Raw genomic sequence first — 21,067 nt, forward strand, 5'->3', positions numbered from 1 at the left:
CTTAATCACATTTGATTATATCAATTTAACACAACATAATATGTTCACCTTTGTTATAATGACAGAGAAAATTGCGTTTGTTTTTATTTGTTTCTTTTTCTGCTGTACATTTCTTTTCGTTGGGTAAGTAAATATTTTTTAAGAAATTAAGTTTGTAACAAAGTCAATATTCAACGTACGAAAAAATTAAGAGAGAAATAAAAAAGCGATAATTGTAAACACTTTTTCATTAATTGAAAACAGTTGTTTTTTTACACAGCTACTTTTGCATAGGTACTATTTCTGTACTAAAAATCTGTAGTACTGGAAATCTACTTTTAATATTCAGTACTATTTTGTTACTTTGAAATTATTGTAATATGTAGGTACTTGTATTTTACAGTACTAAATTTGTACTTGAAATTCAGGTACTACAGATTTTTGGTTACTACCGTTACATTTTCAGCATTTTGAAAGTTTTTCTATTTCAAATCTCTTAAAATTATGATTTTCAAACATGGAATATTGTATAATTTCTGTACCAAAATATTTAGTACAAATCAAGTACTGTAAAAGACAAGTTCCTAAATATTACAATAATTTTAAAGTAAAGAGATAGTACTAAATATTAAAAGTAAATTTCCAGTACTACATATTTTAGTACAGAAATAGTACCCATGCAACATTAGCTGTGTATATAGACTCTTGCCTTTTCAGAATATAAAGGACTATGTATAATGTAATTGTTCGTACACCAAAATGAAAATAACGTTGCGTCATTGGTTCAATTTCCATTGTTTAGGACGTCTAAATCAATCGCAATGTTTTGGTGTACGCTTTTGAAAATATTACACAGAACGCAAGTAGATTCTGAAAGCGTTGTTGTTGTTGGTTGCTATGTATCAATTCTTTTATTATTGTTTTGTGCATTTATCAGACAACTTGCTTGCATTCTAGCCATTTCAATTGTATATACATGTATCATTCAGGACAACAGCAGTTAGTTGTACACCTGCTGGAAACGATCCACATCTTTGTGGAGATTTAGAAGATGTAACACAGTGTATTATGTATCCAAGCAAAGTCATAAATTGCACGTACGTAGAACATACAACATTAAGTTTTATTTTAATAAAATATTGAATAAAAACACCGATGTTATATTACCTTACAATTTATGTCAGAAATTTGTTTAAATGTTTTTTTTTAGTTTGTTTTGCTTACTTTTTATTTTATCGAAGTACCAATAAAGGCAACAGTAGTATACCGCTGTCCAAAAGTCATATCTCGATTGAGAGAAAAAAAATATGGTTTACATACTAAAACCGAGGGAAAAATTAAAACAATAACAAACAAACACAAAAACCAAGGAAACAACAAAAACAATAACCAACAAAAAACCAAAAGAAGCGAAAGCTCAATATCTTTATAAATACAAATATACAAGAGGGGCGAAAGATATCAGAGGGACAGTCAATATATACATCAGACTAATAATTGACTTGATTATTCTCTGTAGTTTCAAGGGATAACATACCCTTTCACTTCACTTCAAAGCAAAATCCATCGATAAGCTGATCTTTGATCTGACGATCAAGGCTCAAGTTTACAAGACATATTGAAAGATGAAAAGTTACGTTACTTTACTTGTGTACTTCTGTGTAAACAAAACATTTTTGGATATATTAAAATTGTTCATTGTTTCATAGATTGAATAGGAATATCTTTACTCCAATACGACAGACCACATCTTCCTATATCTATCTAGAAGCTTTGCATCTTTAAAATGCTTATCAGTATAGGTTACATGATAATCTTTGTCAAATAGATAATAAATGGTTGCTTTAGCTCACTTTGAACATGTTTTCTAAATATATTTCGTAGCGCAAAAAAGAAATGGCCATTTTGTGATGTGACGAGAAAGATTTGTGTTAAAATTGGTACTAGATGTAAACCAAAATGCTGTGATAAATGGACGATGATAAATGGCAAATGTTCAATTAAAGCAGGCAAGTCAACTTACCTGGTTATAATTTCATTAATATATCCATAAAGATGCGGATGATACCAGAGTGACAATCCATCAAAATGAGTTACTCGCAGAGCAACCAACAACACCATGGAAAAAGCGATTAACAACAAAAAACACTACATGTAAACTTAAAAAATGAGCTAATCGGAGAAATTGAAAGTGCTCCAAAAGATACTACTTTCATATGACTGACCAACGGGAGACATTTTGGCGCATTGGTAGGACTATTTGCGAAAAAATATTCGAATATAACGACAAAGCAACACCAACTATCTAGTATCTATACCTAAAGACCATTATGTACAATTTTGATTCTGAATAATTATCAACAAGGTTATGGTGTCTTGGTGTCTTAATGAACCGTGATAGATAAATAATGAGACTATATTTGATGTAACGCTGGTGCTTCAATTTTCTTCAAAGACACTAAAGAATGTACATGTAATTTATCCTGTTGAACTTACTTTAAATAAAGCTAATACTAACAATGACCACTGCCCTTTCCTCGATCCTGATATCTATATCATTAACGGGAAGCTAAATACAAAAATTTATGATAGAAGAGACGACTTTTCATTTCCTATCGTTAGTTATCAATTTTTAGATGGTGACGTTCCCTTGTCACCATCTAATGGTGTTTATATATCTCAACGTGTACGATTCGCTCGTGTATGAAACAACGTATTATATTTTAGCAAGAGACATTTGTGCATTACTGAAAAATTATTACACCAGGGTTTTCAATATCACAAACTAGTCAAAACATTTACTTAATTTTATCATCGGTATAAGAAAATCACTCGTAAATATAACTCATCATGCAGACATCTTATACGTTCAGGTATTTAACATCCAATATGTTATGGTAATATTCTAAACAAAGCACAAAAATGTCAGTATTCACCTCAAAAGCTAACAAAACTTTTAAACAAACACTTTAAGAAGGGATATAGTTACGCTACTGTTGTCAGGTCATTAAATATTGCATATTTTAGCTTTAATATTGATTCACTTATAGGGTCTTTGCATCGGAATTAAACACATTTATTCTAAAACCAGTTGTTGGCTTGACACGGGTTATGTTCTTCTCATATATTTCATGATGGTATAATAATAAACCCCTAACAGGAGGGCTGTGCCCGATATTCATATGATGACGACAAACTCTTTCAATCAGTTTAATTGAGGTCTGGAGCTGGCATGTCAGTAACTGCTAATAGTCTGTTGTTATTTATGTATTATTGTCATTTTGTTTATTTCTTTTGTTTCATATTCTGACATCGGACTCGAACTTCTCTTAAACTGAGATTTACTGTGCATTTGTTTTTTCTACATTGGCATGTTTAACCCCGCTGCAATTTTGCGCCTGTCCCAAGTAACGAGCCTCTGGCCTTTGTTAGTCTTGTATGATTTTTAATTTTAGTTTCTTGTGTATAATTCGGAGTTTATAATGACGTCCATTATCACTGAACTAGTATACATATTTGTTTAGGGGCCAGCTGAAGGACGCCTCCGGGTGCGGGAGTTTCTCGCTGCATTGAAAACCCATTGGTGGCCTTCGGCTGTTATCTGCTCTATGGTCGGGTTGTTGTCTCTTTGACACATTCCCATTTCCATTCTCAATTCAATGATGAGTTCTAGGTATTTTGTAACTTTGTACTGTAAAATTGCAATAGGCACTGTTCCTTCTCAAAATTTTGTTTAGATTGAGGTGCACATTCCTTTTTACTTCTTATTTCGATATATGTTGTTAGAAATTTGATAATATTATTTGTGCTTTTTCCTGCTTTGTCAAAATTCTGTATATCCATAACGGTAGCCATGATATTGAGCTTTGCTTTACTCTGTTTGTTATAAAAGCATTTATGTCCTCAATGCAAATGCAAACATCTTTAATATTAATATGTGAATATTTTTCAACCATGTAAGTTTTTGTTAAAATGGGTTATCGAAAATACAGGTGAAAGGAATTATTTTTCACTTAAATGAGCCCTAATAGCTTGGCTAAAATGTCTCCTAGTATTTTGCCATTTTTCGCTAAAATTTCCTGTGCCCATCTTCACATGATTGCTTTTTAAATATTATTGTAGTATTTGTCATTTGAAGTTAAACAGCTATCTGTCTATCAATTTGTCAAGTCTAATATTATTTGGTTCATATACTTCACTGTGTCTAAACCACACCGGCAAAATTTGCTCGGACTCGATGGTATCTAACATCCGGCACAATGACGGAACACCAATAGACAAAAGAAAGGTAGGTTTCTCCTTATTTTTTAATTGTTTTTATGATATCGAAGAATATATATACATATACAACTATTTTCTATTGTGAGATGTAATATTTTCTACAACCGTTCTATATAAACGGAGAAATAAGTCAAAATGCATGTCAAAATGACGAATTGAGTGAACCTTGCCTCGAAATTGTTTAATTTCTCGTTAAATTGTTCACATTGTACGGAAAGAAAGGTACGGGAAGATAGATATTGACACGGAGATTGCAAATTTAGTTTTATGAGCATCTCCATAATTGTATCTCTGTGTATTGAACGAAAGAAATGGGTCATGTCAAAATGGAACTGGCCGGTTTCGTCAATGTATACAACCCGGTTTCGTCATAGATTTCAAAATGCATAACCCGGTTTGGTCAAATAAAAAAAATCATAATCGCATTACATTATAATTGATTATTTAACTTCAGCGTTCAAAAGGAGTTTTGTGGGTCGTTGGAAAACCAGTTTGTTCACCGGACAACGGCTTATTATTTATATGAGTCTCAGATTCAAATAAATAATAAGCAAAAACTTGAATTCCTACTCTTATAGAACACAAATGTTTTAATTTACTTTGCATTCCGAAATTTTTTAACAGCATATTGAGATTAAAGCTCTCTAAATATGCGTTTTCTATATGAGTTATGGGAAAATATGTTGAACATTTGAAATTAAAGTTTACGGTCTTAAAAATCGAAACACACAATTGATATGTGATTTTCTCGCACAAAAGGATGGACACCTTTATAAGTAATCTAATCATTCTATGTATGTAATCTTTTCTACAATCGTTAAAAATAAATCTTCTTAAGGATAAACTTTGATAATAAGACAACTGTATATGCATGCATAATCAACATAGAAAATGAATGTAGGATTACAACTACCATGCATTAAAATATTTTTTTTATCCCTTATTGTAACTATACTGCTATGTACAAATTAATATAATAGTCTCAGGTCATCGACAAAATTCAATAATAATTATTTTGTTAACATTAATAAAAAAAAAAAACGAGTCTGAACTGTCGCCGTTGTGTTATGATGATCGTACACTGACGTTGGTCAATATATTTTGACAATATATACGGACAGACGGATTCAGTTTATTTCAAAGTGGACGTAATTTGAACAACTTTTACATACCGCCGAGCGTAGCGAGTCGAACAATATTTTGATTATTTTTTGCTTTACAATATCGTTCAATACAGGAATCAATATAGTTTTGGCAACCAAATATGGGGTCGGGGCGTGCAACCTATACGTCATCTAGATTCGCCACTTATCTTATAAAGTGTATACCGAATTAAAATATTGTAAGAAATGAGAAAACAGGGACACCCGGGAAATCGGATTATGTGAGTTGGATTATGTTTATCATAATAAATGCCGAATATCAAGTTTTTTTATCGATTTCTATACATTTTTTTCAAATATATATAAAAGTTATATAGCAAAAATGATATAAGGCAGACAAATATACAAATAAATCGACTTGGCCGATATCCTAGTAAAACTTATTGACCTTTAATTACGAGGTTTTTTTTCATTTCTTTGCGTTTTTACACGCCCGTCCCAATTTTGACTGGACGTATTATTGTATACACCCGTCTGTCCGTCCGTCCTTCCATCTGTCCGTTCCTCCATCTATCAGTCATTCGGTCCGTCCGTCTGTCCGTCTATCTATCCGTCTGTCCAGCATAAACATGTCGCACCGTAACTTCAGGACAGCTTATCTTATTTTCTTAAAATTAAACATAGTTATTTCTTATAATGGTCAAACGATCTGCAAACCTTTAAGTGAAAATCAAATTAAATCTTTTTGAGTTACAGAAAATGTAAGTGAAACAGGAATGTGGGTTTTTTTAACATGTCACGCCATATCTCAAAAACGAAGTATTATAACGGCAATAAACTTTATACACTTCTTAGTTATATAAATATTTTAAACTTCTGTTTACTTTTTGGTGATGTTTAAAATTTTGGTTTAGAGTGATTGATTTTTTTTTATATAACAAAAAGGGGGGGGTCACTTATAGCGATGTATCTCAAAACCTATTTATGATTATTGTTTAAATTTTGCTCACTTATTAATATTAATCTTAAGATCTCTATACTTTTTGGTGATTATTCAAACTTTTATTTTGGAGTTATTGAGTTTTTTGTGTCAGCGACAACACTTTGACTCAGTCCATTCCCGAATCACACGCTTGTAATTCGATGGTTGTCTTTGGTTGCTTTATACCATATGCGTTTAGAACATAAAATAGGCAGGTAGTTTTCTTGTTTGAATTGTTTTACATTTATAATTTAGGGCCCTGTTATAGCTTGCTTTCATGCAGTTTGTGTGTTTTTCTCATTGTTTAAGGCATACGCTGACCTAAACTTGATTAATTCAACATAATTTTGTGTCTAAAAGAAAGTTGTCTCATTGTCAATGTTTATGGGATAAGTGGTTACCGTCACTTCTTCTTAATAAGACCTAGATATAAATGACGGTCATGTTTTGCAAACCAACTTTTATTCACATTGAAAATACAAAACTGTCAGATATTGTTTTCGAAAGTTATCTTGAAGTTTCAATTGAATTTGAACTGTACAAAAAATGAATTTGAACTGTAAAAATAATGTGAAAAACATGCCTATAAAAATAAATGTGCCTACCAGAAACGGGGAGAAAGTTACAAATCTCACTGCTATGTTATGGATGCTTTTAAAAGTGTGAAAACTCGCTTTAGTGCGCAAGTAACACAGTATATTTAGTACCAGAAAATCTGGCAGGACTGCATGCATGATTAATTTGTGCAGAACAGTATAGACTATAGTCGGTTTGGGACATTTTAATAATTGATAGTAAATATTGTAAACTAAGTGTATTTAATATAGTATAGTAAATTAAAATTATGGCACAATCAAAACACATCCTTTTATTTGTCATCTTTACATACTACTTTTATAAACAAAGAAAATATAATAATGTTACAAAATAATTAGATACCAGTGTTTGCTATTCAGTATTTATATTCCATTTAAAATTAGTTTGAAGTTAAGGGAAATAAGGGATACGCCTTTCATTAGGAAAATGTGTATTATCATAATTAATTATGTCCAATAGTGCCCGTTTAAAATAGATTTTAACACGCCAAGTTTACTTTACAATAAATATATATTTAAATTCTCGAAAGACAATGTTCAGATTCGTGCCAAAGTGTCTTTTCATAAATTGTTTGTTAAAAAAAACAAAAACAAAAACCCCGGGTGATATATATAGACGAAACCGGGTGATTGTGTAGTAACAACATTGACGAAACCGGTTTATTTTAATTTGACATGACCCTTTTCTTTCGTTCCATACACAGAGATACAATTATGGAGATGCTCATAATAACTAAATTTGCAATCTCCGTGTCAATATCTATCTTCCCGTACCTTTCTTTCCGTACAATGTGAACAATTTAACGAGAAATTAAACAATTTCGAGGCAAGGTTCACTCAATTCGTCATTTTGACATGCATTTTGACTTATTTCTCCGTTAATATAGAACGGTTGTAGAAAATATTACATCTCACAATAGAAAATAGTTGTATATGTATAAATATTCTTCGATATCATAAAAAAAATAAAAAAATAAGTAGAAACCTACCTTTCTTTTGTCTATTGGTGTTCCGTCATTGTGCCGGATGTTAGATACCATCGAGTCCGAGCAAATTTTGCCGGTGTGGTTTAGACACAGTGTACTTGTAAACTCGCAACTCGTGAAATCTAAGCAGATATCCGTCTGACTACTAGTATTTATCTAGTATTATATTCTTTGGTCCAAATACTTTTAAACTCGCAACTCGTGAATTCATTTGGAATTCAAGGCACTTGCAAGTAATCAAAGGTTATTAAAATTATTAACATACATTTCGATCAGCATTCAAAACTTGGCGTCAAAGTTATTGTGAATCGATTCTTTCCTGCTTTGTTTCATAAACTGAATGACTAACATTGCTACAAGTATCTTGTTTTAAGGAGGGCCAAATCGTATAATCACTCTGATTTTCTGAAACTGACACAATCAAGTTGCTTGATTTCTTGACTGTATATCTATTAGGCCTAGGAGCGTGTTTATCAACACACAATCGGTATCTCCACTTCTTGCCGATTTGTTCCTTTATAAATATATGAGACTGACTTAACACAAGAGCTTCTTATGAAGAATGGAAAGAATTAAGCATTATTCTTTCGCTTCACGTTCCGCTATATAGATGATGTCCCCTCACTAAACAAATCAAAGTTTTTTACTATATTGATCACATCTTTCAAATCGAACTTAAAAAAAGGATTCAACAGAAACAGTAAAATCTCCAGAAATTGACAATAGGATCAGTTGAAATATACACTTTACAACAAAGTAGATTATGTCAGCTTCCCAATTGTGTACTTTTTATATTTATGTAGCAACATTTCGGCATTTGGAAAATATATTGATAGATATTCAAAATTTCCTTGATAGAGGATTCTGCTTACAAGGAAGATGTTGAACCAAGTGGTGAATTTGAAATAATCCCTTCGAAAATATTTACAGACCCCATCACGAGTTGGTTGACCGTTATGGAACATGTGGTTCCCAATGACGATGGATATGTTTCAATTATTGTTACAACAATCCCGTCCTCTTTTCCTCGAATGTGACATATCCATTAGGCGTATCATCGGGTTAAGACTAAAAATTAGCAATAAGACATGTGCGACATGTGGAGCAGGATCTGCTTATCCTTTCTGAACACTAAAAAATCACCCCGCTTTTTGTTGAAGTTCGTGTTGCTCTGTCTCTAGTTTTCACCGTTGTGTTTTGTGTACTGTTTTTTTTTTTGGCTTTCGTGTTTTGCGATGGCATTGTCAGCTTGTTTTAGACATTCGAGTTTGAATGACCCTTCTGAATCTTTCACCACTTAGATGCAATGGGGATATATCTAAATATGCATAAAGTTCCCTATCGAAATAAATAGCGATTAGTCTTTTAATACTTAACAGATTCCGATGAATATTCAAACAAAAGTTTATTGACGATGATTTATTCACAGTGTTATAAATTTTTGCTGACAAGTAATGAACCATTCATATACTATATTAAATGTAACATCAATTGTAGGTCAGCATGACACGACAGATGACAAGACGGATGATGTAAAACACAGCATTAAAGTTACAGCACCGACGATTGTTAGTAAGTTGGAAATAAACAAATGTTAGATTACAATGTTTTTAATTCACTTTGAATGATTTTTTTTATCGTTCTTTGGTATTGTATGCTCAGTTTCGACAATGATTGAAATGTGTTATGTCTTTTTATGTCATGATAATTATATTTTTATTATTTGATCATAGATATTCAATAAAACATTTGTTAAAAATACAATAGCATATATCGAATAACTAAATAAATGTCCATAGTGTCCGAACATTTGTCCTTATTTGTTGCTGGTTTGCCTTTTGGTGTTTCTATGTCAATATGTTTTTTTGTTTTTATAGTGATTAAATTATAACACAATGTTTTGATTGCTCTACACCTATTTTTGACAGTTTTACGTATTATGTCGGTTTGTATTGTTCAGACATCGTTGTCAATATAATGAAATGTTATGCCACTGGCATACAAGTTAGAGGTTAAGCTAGGTTGGATCTAAAATTTTCTACACACGAAAATGCATGTTCTAAGTTATTAATATGACATTTGCTATCCATTCATTTGATGTGTTTGAGCTTTAAATTTTGCCATTTGAATACGGCCTTTCCATTTTGAATTTCGGAAAAGCGCAAACGCATCACGAATTGATAACAACTATTGTATTCCTGTAGAGAAGAACGACTCATATAAACATTGAATGAGTTTTAGGAGTTTTTACGGTTTTTCGATGTTGATAGACAATTATGAATATATGTGTCTCTACTAACAAGCAATATGTTTTCTTGGTCTTATCTTTGAACTTTAAAAAAACACAATTGTTATGATATTTTTACCTATTTCTAATTGAGACATTTTAATGGCGAATGATGCATGCATAACAGTATACGCTCACCCTATTACGTTAACCCCGTCTTTAAACACCGTACTGTTTCTTTGGTTGAGGTCGTCCGATTCCAACAGTGTTCATTTTCTTACCTTGATTTATGTCTTAATAATTTGAACATCAGAAACTGCTGTTGCCTTAACTAACACCTTCCCTAGCCTGGAGTAGGTTTTATCACAGTAACTCTGATGCCCGGTTTTGATTGCTGATAACATAACCTTAAAAATTGAAAGGAAAATTCGTAGAACACTTGACATACTCAGAAATATAAGGTTGTAAATTATCATCAACACTCGTGTATTTTGGGTAACTTGTAGTTTGAATGAAGATTCAGCTATTCATCTTTGGTTGAAACCCCAAGAGAATATTATAGAAAGTGACATGAGAGTATTACTTGGGTTTAAGAGAGAATTGTTTATACCTAATTTCTTTCAAAAAACAGTGTATATACTGGGATTAACCAACAAAAATGTTTTATGGCTTTGTCTGCGTGTACAACCTACTTTGAAATAGAGGTAGGACTGGTGTATAGCACAATTAGGCGAACGAAAATAGAGAGAAAAAGCAGGAATGATCACAGGGACTCGGTTAGCAGATTAAAATTTTGTTAATCAATGTTTTTTATATTTTTTTTAGTATTTCCTGTCTATTTGTATTACTTTATTAACGTATTTGACGATGTCATCGATATTTCTTTGTTTTCTAGCAATGTGCACTTTACTATCCATATCCGTATACTGAAAAAACCTAAAGGGATCTAAGTCGCCATCTTGGATTGCCTTACCTACTTGGAATAAAAAATATTTAAAAATATTAATAAATTACTGTATACCTTACAAATGCACTCGTTTTCTTCCTAAATAATTCTTCTATCACATGCATATTTTCATTTCCCGATCAACGGAACCCTTACGCAGCTTCGGTTGCATTCAGGTCGAAACATTCAAATTTCCCGGCGAAAGCAACGTTGCTGGCACTCTCGCCGTTTCGCAACGATTCAGACGAAAGGGGAGGTAACATCTTGTTATTCGGAACTTCTCGGATGAATACTCCCTACCTGACGATAACTACCCAAATTATCGAAATTAAATTTCCCGCAATAATTTCCCCGCTAACTACAAATCCGCCAAAAACAGAATCTTAACAGATAAAACAGAATTGTAGAACAAATGGAGGAGACAAGTTCGCTAGTTTCATGGTAATTATTTATTGTATTTTAATAGTCAAAATTAGTTATATAACAGTTAGTTAATTTAGTTAGAAGTCTCTTTCCTGATAAAAATACTAGATTTTTTTTCTTGGGGGGGGGGGGGGGGGGGGGGGGGGGTAGGCAAATCTTAAAAGTAATAATCTGGAAATACACAACTTGAAATAGTTATTTCAGTGTCTGTCCCATGTAAGGAGCCTGCAGTTTGATGGTTGTCAGTGGTTCATGTCTCTCATGTCTTTTTTTCTAACTTACTTATATTTTTTGTCTGGGTCCTAGCCGACTATATGATACTGTTTTTTTCGTTGTTAAGTGACGTACATTGCAAATACTTAGACCTCATGACTTCATATGAAAGAAAGATTGTTTTTCGCAAAAGGTGAAAAAAGTTTGACTAAAAAAAACCATACCCCCCCCTTCAAATTCAAATGGTTGCTGCCTAAGTCCAATATACTGGTTTGTATTGCTGTGTATTGCAGGATTATGAGAAGTGAATCAATTGACTGAACTCATATGGAACATATTCATGCATAAAGTTAGATCATCGCAAGAAGTATAATAATGGTTTACATCATTTAGACAGCAAGCCAACAAAAAATATCCTTAAAACCTCATATGCGAGTTTAGTTTGATCTTCATTTCCTGATTGTCTCATTGGCTATTGTACTGAAGATGAAAATAACTTTTTAAAAGAAGCCCAAAATGCAGCACACCTATAATTTGATGAATAAAGCAAATATTTGGTAGATGTAGTTCAGACAGACACCGGTACCCAGCAAACAAAAATTACTTTTGAAATTAAGAGTTTCAGTGCAAACACTAGACATTACACAGGTAGCTGTTGACTTTTGTCTTTTATAAATTCTATACACTGCTGTACAAGTCAGGGAAGTGCCCACATCACATTATAATCCTATTGCATACAGAAGCCTGCTATTTGGTGTGTCATTGGTTGCTGTCTGTCATATTTGATTTTCCTTTTTTTATCCGTCATAGATACATTTTTCATGTTTGAAGCTGACATAACAGCATGGTCTTTGACAAATTGTTCATTGTTGAAGGCTGTACAGTTGACTTATAGTTGCTTAAATAAAGTCATTAATTAATTATTGACACTTTCCTACTTGGCAGGCATACCACAACTCCTGTTTTGTTTGCTTATATTGTTAAAGGCAATATACTTTATAAACATAATGCAAGTTTTTATAAACAGCAATAACGTTGGATACCTATTGCAATATGGTGGATAGATTTCTTCTTAGCAATCATACCACATCTCCTTTTTCATTATATAAAGAGACTGTAAAGCTGCAAATTGACATTATACTTTATTAACATAATTAAAATTTAAACAAATAGCAATAAAACTGGATATCTGTTTCAATACACAAACTTAAATACAATTGTTCATGCCCAATCAATGAATATTTTGTATTTACTGAAGCTAGCTTTTATGGGATTTATATTACTTATGCATACATCCTTGCAACAACAAAAATTGTTGCTTGAAAATCTAGTACCATAATGTATGAATAAAAGAAGATGTTGGGTATGCATCAACGAGACAGTAACTCATGAACAAAAATAACAAAACAAGGCATATTTAAAGCAAAAACAAATGTTTAAGGCTACAAAAACAGCACTTTGTAATTCAAAGAATATATTTTTTTAGGTTGACAGAGAATATCTTTCAAGATGAGAACTCATCTATTGAACTGTATGAAATACAACAAAGAAATTTGGAATTTTCCACCCATGAAATTGGAAGAATCATAAGAAAAATTCCAATGTTTATGAATTGTGTGGCTAAAACAAAGCGATGTAAAAATAATTATAAAAAATTCACCAAAGTTTATTATGGACTTGCCTGGAAGATTCCAGTTTCAAAAGAAGATGAATTTAAATTTCAACACATTTCAAATATGATTCAAGAAAATACCATTTTAATAAGTAAAACTGACCATGCAATAACATTAGGACACTTTAATGGTTGTTTAGTCAATGGCAACAGAATTTTAACAGAAATTACTTTTCATTCCTCTGGAATATGGAATGTAACAATTTCAGGTAAAAAGGTTTTTCTTGATGATTTAAAAATATCTGACACATTTGAATTGTCTAAAGAAAGTGTAAAGTGCATAATTGACTTAGCAAAAAACTTTATAATCTGTTCTGGGGTTGATGAATCTGAAATCAACAACATCATTGATTTATAACCAAGGCCAGTACTATGTTCGTTCCTGACCTGGTTATTCATCCTGCTAGGTTGGGGGAACTAGCTGGTGTTGTATTCTGAGACTTGCTTTATAGTCACGTATTGGACACTGTGTTATAGACTTGGATTTATGTTAGACATGCTGTTTTATTATGTCTCATGAACTTATGTGATTATTGTGATTGATAACTATATTGAATGCTGATTAATAAACATTATATATTGAACTTTGAATCTGTGTTACGTTGACATGTATTCATATAAAAGCTACCAGCTAGTTCCCCCAACCTAGCAAGATGAGTAACCAGGTCAGGAACGAGCATAGTACTGGCCTTGGTTATAGATTTACCAGAAAATGCGCTGAGAGAAAATCGTGCAGATACCAGTCATGATTCGATATTTAAATACAGATCTAAAAACTGCAAAGGTGTTGTTCCGTTTCAATCAAAATTAAATGTATGTGCGGTATGCAGGAAATTTAAATAAGAACAAAAATAATGACAATGATTTTCAAAATGACAACAAGACTTTACAGAAACCATGTGATGATTTACCAGTAAATAACAATAATTTGTTACAATTAAAACAATTTTTAGGTGGTTTTCCAGAAAAAGCACAATCTTTTTTATTATCACAAACTCAGTTTGTTAATTTAAATCCTCATGCTAGGCGCTGGGATAAAGATATCATCAGAATGTGTTTATCAATTTACTGTCGTTCTCCTCGTGCATATGAAGATCTTGCAAAAAGTGGATTTATGGTTCTTCCGTCCAAGTGTTTACTCCAAACGTATAAAAACAGAGTGCAGCATGAACCTGGAATACAAAAAGACATTTTACATTGGATGAAAAATGAGGCTTTAGCCCAAAATATTGGATTAGGTGGCTATGAAGGCGGGATTATGTTGGATGAGATGTCCATTCAGGAGGACTTAGAACTTCGCAAAAAAGGCAACTCATTTGAAATTATTGGCTTTAATGAGGGACTTGATGAAACAAACTATATGAAAACTCTTTGCAGCGGTAAGGAAAGTCTTCAACTAGCTTCCCATGTGTTGCAACTTTTGTTTTTAGGACATACAGGTTTCAGGTTCCCTTTTGCACATTATCCGACGACACAAGTCACTCCATCTGAAATGCTGTTAATATTTTGGCAATCAGTAAAAATGCTAGGATTGTTTGGTTTCACAGTAACATATGTTAGTCTTGATGGTGCTCAATACAACAGAGACTTCATGAAGATATTAATTGATGGTAAGACATCAGAAACAATGTTTTCAATGAGTATTAAGAACATATATGACAGTTCAAAACCAAATATACATGTTATAATGGACTATTCCCATGTTATGAAAAAAATTCGGAACAACATATCTAAAAGCGGTCTTCTCAATACTCACAAAAAAGTATTAAAATTTGAATCAAATCATATTTTTTGGGAGCACTGGTACAAGGCATACCAATGGGACATAGCTGTGAACCCATTCAAAATTTATCAGCAGTTAACTATGGAACACTTTTTTCTCACATCTCAATCAAAGATGCGGAATAAACTAGCTGAGGATGTTTTAAATGAAAATATGCTTCATTTAATGCAATGCTACCAAATGTCACTGAAAGAAAAAGGAGACGAGCTAAACAGTAGCATTGAATTTCTAAAAAAAACTTCTGTACTTACAAAAAATTTTAGGGATCAACGTCCCATATGTCAGTATTCTGATAAAAGACTTGATGAGAACAGAGAGGTCCTGAATTGGTTCAGAGCTTGGGAGGCTAGTATTAAGCAAAGTACTGAAATCAAAGATAAAGAGAAGTGCCTATTATCATTTCAAACCAGGGAGGATCTTACCTCACTTCTGGTGGGTTTTGATGAAATGTGTAAAGATAGATTTCAACGCATATCCTCATCAATTATTCCAAATCGAATTAACAGTGATGTTTTAGAAAACATATTTTCTCAACAAAGGGGTCTACACAATGGAGCAAATACCAATCCTACTTACCTAACATACAGTAGAACCATGAACACTATTATACTTGGTGAAGGTTCAATATCAAGAAAATCAAATACAGGTGGACTGTCAAACTGTACCACAACAAACATCTATACAACTGGAACTTCCAAGGAGACATGTAGCGAGCCCTGCAAGAAAATCAGGAAACAATAAACTTCTAAAAATGTATGCAATAGAATATAATGACAAAATTTGAATTTGTTGAAATGTTTTATTTTATTTTAAATTGTTATTTATTTTCCTGAGTTCAGATAAATGAAACAGGTCAGATTATTAATGATAATTTGTTTTGGTGAAAAGCAAAATTTCTCTGAATTACAAAATTAACTTAAAAATATATAAAAGAAGATGTGGTATGATTGCCAATGAGACAACTATCCACAAAAGATCAAAATGACACAAACATTAACAACTATAGGTCACCATACGGCCTTCAACAATGAGCAAAGCCCATACCGCATAGTCAGCGATAAAAGGCCCCGAAAGAAGGCAATCTGTGTACCTATATTCTGGAAAAATACATACCATAATCAAAAAAGATTGACATTTTGACCTCTAGATGACATGTTTTTTTGTGTTGTTGGATTGCTATCTCATTGAAATACCCCATACAGTTTCTGTAAATTTGTTAACAATTTTTGTAGACATTGGACAATCTGGAATTGGGCATTGTATAGATATTTTTTCAAAAATATGTACATGATATATATTTTGTTCAGAATTTTTAGGGTCTTTGTTGTTGGATTACTGTCATTGATGTATACCCCACACCATGCACCTGTAATACATGTAGATATCAGTTTTTAAGTGAGCTCAATTTAAAATTTTTAATCAATTTGAATGGAATTGGCCAACCAATTACTAGAAATAGGTGAATGAAAGGTGAAGTATTCTTACATTCATGACATTTGTCTAACTAAACACACATTGGACAAGTATATACAGCATCAGGATTGGAACACGTCAGCCAACTGGTTTCATCTTCTAATCCGACACAGTCTCTATGATACCAAATAGAGCATATATCACAGCAAATCCAGTCCTCCTCAGATTTTTCAGGTTTTCCACAAATACCACAATTCTCATCTGAGGAATCTGGAAGTGGTGTTGTTTGTTTCAACTTTCTTCCTATACCCCTTTTCCCCTGTCTACCTTTGGCTTTACTTGTTTGCTTTCTTGTAGTTTTCTTATTACCTTTCCTCTTTGATGAACTTGCTTGGGTGGTGCAATCAGTTGTGACAAAAACACTTGCACTGTCAGGTTCAGTAACAACACTCTGAGAAGGTAAATGAGTTGTAGTTTGAGTTGTGTTATCTTGGTGTACATGTATTTGTGCATCTTCTTGAGATTGTGTCATACTTTTATCAGACACTGCAACTGTTGCACTGGGTGCACTTATTTCTGTTTCTGGCATTTCAACAATTGTATCAGGATGATGTATCTCTTTGTCTGTACATGTACTAGAATCTTTGAAAATGCAATAATTTGGCATAGCACTATTCTCATTCAACTTTTCAGCCAATACTTGTCCCAATTCTGGTTTTTTCTTACTCATTGATAAATTCACTCCATATGCTTTCAAGATTTTAATCAAATCTTTCTTTGTGAATTCTAAATAGAATTTTTCATTCTGTAATGACATAGATTTTAGTCCAAGGTGTGAGACAATTTTATTTTCAGATGTGTCAGTCATAAGAAAATTCATATCAATTGTTTTAACTCCTTTTTTCTTTTCAGTTTTTTCCATAACCTTTTTACGCAATGCTTTACTTTTCTCTCTTCTTATGGCTGTCAAGTAATCCTTCCTAAACTGGGCTATAGAAACATTTAGAAAAAGGTTCACAATAAATTTAAATATAATTTCCAAATGCACACAGGTGTTTACTAATTTTTCTCCCATTTCTAATAAAATACTCATATCATCTTGCTCTTCCTCCTCAGTTTCTACTGCTGTCCTTACATAACAATATTTTAAGCAAAATTCCTCAAGTAGTGCATTGTCAGATAAAATTTCATTTTGAGCAAATTTGAACAGTTCTTTTCTGTGATGTTGAAGGTTTTTGTAACAAAGAAGAGTTCTAACTTTTAATTCAAGACTCTCAAAGAATTCAAAAATTTTGTCATGAATGTTTGTCAGACCTTCTGATAGATTTTGCTTTCTTTTGGTCTCCTCTAAAGTCTCCTCATATATTGATTCATTTGTAATTTCTGATGCAGACACAATCATTTCATCTAAAATGTTAACCCTGAATTTCAATTGTCTAACCTCTGGTACTAACCCAGGAACAAATAAATTATTTTGTATAGTTTTTGTAAGTTTATATCGACACTTTGCAATGACATATCCACCAATATATCGGATTTTCCCTCTCCCTCCTGCAGATATTTCCATATTTATAGGACAGTTAATTTGAACTGATTGACCCGTGCTCTGGAGAGAATCTGAGGCATCTCTTAACACCCGTTTTTGAATTAAAAACATAACTGCTACCAAAATTTGCTTCCCAAACTTGTTTTCATGAATCAATGGTTTAACTGAACTTTCAAATTCTGATGATTTTAGGTACATATTGAACTTAGTATAAAATTCAGTAAACATTTTTTGCTTAAAAGTCATCTGTTCTTTTGAACAAGTGTTGAACATCTCTAGTACCTTATCATTTTGCACCTTCAACCATTTCATTAGAAAAGATTCCTTTTCCAAAAGTTTATTCTTTGAAGTTTCTGCATTATTTTCTTCAGGAGTGTCTATGAAATCTTGACAAGCTTCATTAAAAACTGTGTTGAGGTCCAAAATTTGCTCACTACTTGTACATGTATAAGTATGGTCCAACTCATTTAAAAAATTGAGAAAAAACTCACTTTTTTCAATGTCTGAATCAGATTCTGTAAAATTCTCTACATTCATATGTACTTCTGTAATATTATCTTCTTTGAACGCAATTTTACAACATACATTTTCAAAATTGATCATGTAGGGAACCTCACATAAACGATAAAACTGGTATACTGCCTCAGGATGTCTTTTTATACTGGATGATTTATAGTTGGTCACTTTTAGTCCACTGATTAATTTAGCTCGGCCTACTGCCACACCAACTTGTCCTGGTTGGTTTGAATTTTTGCAATCAATTTCCAAATAAGGAATTGTCATGCCCTGAGATTTATGGATTGTTATTGCAAACGCCAGTTTAATTGGAAACTGAATTCTTTTGGCAATGCATTTTTTGTCAACTGGATCATATTTTGTGAAAGTATACTTGGTAATAGCAACACTCTCATTTTTTCCATCGAGTACAAATTGTACTTGTATTTCATGTTCATGTATTTTTTGCACTCTCCCTATAAGTCCGTTGACCAATTTGTCACTTAAATTTACTAACAACATAACAGGTGCTGATATTTTCAACCCTAAATGTTTGGGTGCCAGCATTTTTTTTAAATAAAAATGATCCCCTTCATCTTTAGATGGGAAGCAATGCAGGGGGTATTCATTCAATGTCTCTAATTTATCACAATTGAAGAAGTCAACATCAAGGTTTCTAGAAAATAATTTTACAACCGGTTCACCGTCTGGAATTTCTATGTCTCTATTTAAAGATTTTATAAATAGATTGGTTTCTTCGGATGGTTCGCCTTTTTCTAATTCTGACACAGCATTTGATAGAGATGTCTCATTTTGTCTATAAATTTTACTGAGATTAATTCTGTGAGGAAATAAATTTATAAAAAAATTGCTTTCAAAGCAATAATGGCCATAATCTCCATACAGTTCATCACGTATTGGTGGCAGCTGAAAAAAATCACCACTAAGGACAACTTGGATTCCTCCAAAATATAATGCTGGATTTTTGATTTTTCGACAAATAAATTCTACTTGTTCAAATATTTTTTTTGACACCATTGAAACTTCATCAATAATTAATACATCTGTTTCAGTAATTCTGCATTTTGTAATTAGAAATCTTTCATCAAAACTGATTAAATTTAACAAGTCATTGTTATTATGTCGACCATCTTCTAGTCCACAAAACCTGTGTAATGTTGTAGCACCTATGGATGAGGGGTACTGTCTGCAGGCTATTCCTGTGTAGCATGTCAATTGGACGCATTTTCCTAATAATTTCAATTGCTCAAAACATGATTTAATTGTGTGTGTTTTTCCTGTTCCCCCTTGACCTGTCAAAACAAGGTTATGTCCATTGCAAATAAGTTTTTTAGCCAAATCCTGTCCTGAATCCATGTTGTTGTTTACATTGCGGGAAAATTGCATTCGATAATTTGGGTAGTTATCGTCAGGTAGGGAGTATTCATCCGAGAAGTTCCGAATAACAAGATGTTACCTCCCCTTTCGTCTGAATCGTTGCGAAACGGCGAGAGTGCCAGCAACGTTGCTTTCGCCGGGAAATTTGAATGTTTCGACCTGAATGCAACCGAAGCTGCGTAAGGGTTCCGTTGATCGGGAAATGAAAATATGCATGTGATAGAAGAATTATTTAGGAAGAAAACGAGTGCATTTGTAAGGTATACAGTAATTTATTAATATTTTTAAATATTTTTTATTCCAAGTAGGTAAGGCAATCCAAGATGGCGACTTAGATCCCTTTAGGTTTTTTCAGTATACGGATATGGATAGTAAAGTGCACATTGCTAGAAAACAAAGAAATATCGATGACATCGTCAAATACGTTAATAAAGTAATACAAATAGACAGGAAATACTAAAAAAAATATAAAAAACATTGATTAACAAAATTTTAATCTGCTAACCGAGTCCCTGTGGGAATGATCACAAACTAATTAAATTTTATTTCTGACATATGTCAACAACCTTAACTTCACAACCTTTAATGATTTCTTTCAGTTCTAGTTGTAGTCGCAGTGATGTTGGTTATTTTAATCGTGTTGGTGGCTTTGATTAAACTCGGAAAAGCAGGCCAATACCTGACCCGTAGCAGATCGCCACATGTCAGACAAAGATCTATCCAAAGAACACAAGAAAACGCAACTGTGTTTACAGTTTACAACAACGAACCACCACCGTATGATGTTGTCGTTAATTCAAATCTTCCAGAATATAGTCCACGTGATATACCACCATTATATAAAGAAAAAGAAGACACACAAAGATGAAGCTTGTTTTTTGAAGTGATGGAGTTGTAATTGTCCGCTACCTAGATTGCTTCCAATTGTACACACAATGTGTTTTTCTTATTTTTCTTTAATATTTTTTGCATATAAAAAGTATAAAAAAAGATGACACATATAACCATTAAATGCATAAGCCGA

At 32.5% G+C, this 21,067-nt stretch overlaps 3 protein-coding genes across 3 annotated transcripts; 2 read left to right on the forward strand and 1 right to left on the reverse strand.

Moving 5' to 3' along the window:
- On the forward strand, nt 1-21,067 carry LOC139491002 (uncharacterized). The gene is made up of 5 exons (XM_071278245.1): nt 1-123; nt 969-1,076; nt 1,864-1,988; nt 9,425-9,499; nt 20,643-21,067. Exons 1-5 carry the CDS (start codon nt 41-43, stop codon nt 20,909-20,911), a joined length of 660 nt encoding a protein of 219 aa, XP_071134346.1. The 5' UTR covers nt 1-40; the 3' UTR covers nt 20,912-21,067.
- Nucleotides 14,300-20,511, reverse strand: LOC139490998 (uncharacterized). Its single transcript, XM_071278239.1, has 3 exons — nt 16,677-20,511; nt 15,768-15,907; nt 14,300-14,580 (listed from the first exon to the last, which is right to left on the reverse strand). Exon 1 carries the CDS (start codon nt 20,050-20,052, stop codon nt 16,696-16,698), a length of 3,357 nt encoding a protein of 1,118 aa, XP_071134340.1. The 5' UTR covers nt 20,053-20,511; the 3' UTR covers nt 14,300-14,580; nt 15,768-15,907; nt 16,677-16,695.
- LOC139490999 (uncharacterized) lies at nt 14,460-16,042 on the forward strand. The gene has a single exon (XM_071278240.1). It carries the CDS (start codon nt 14,460-14,462, stop codon nt 15,930-15,932), a length of 1,473 nt encoding a protein of 490 aa, XP_071134341.1. The 3' UTR covers nt 15,933-16,042.

Source organism: Mytilus edulis, chromosome 10, assembly GCF_963676685.1.
Source record: "Mytilus edulis chromosome 10, xbMytEdul2.2, whole genome shotgun sequence".
In the NCBI taxonomy this organism is placed as follows: Eukaryota; Metazoa; Mollusca; class Bivalvia; order Mytilida; family Mytilidae; genus Mytilus; species Mytilus edulis.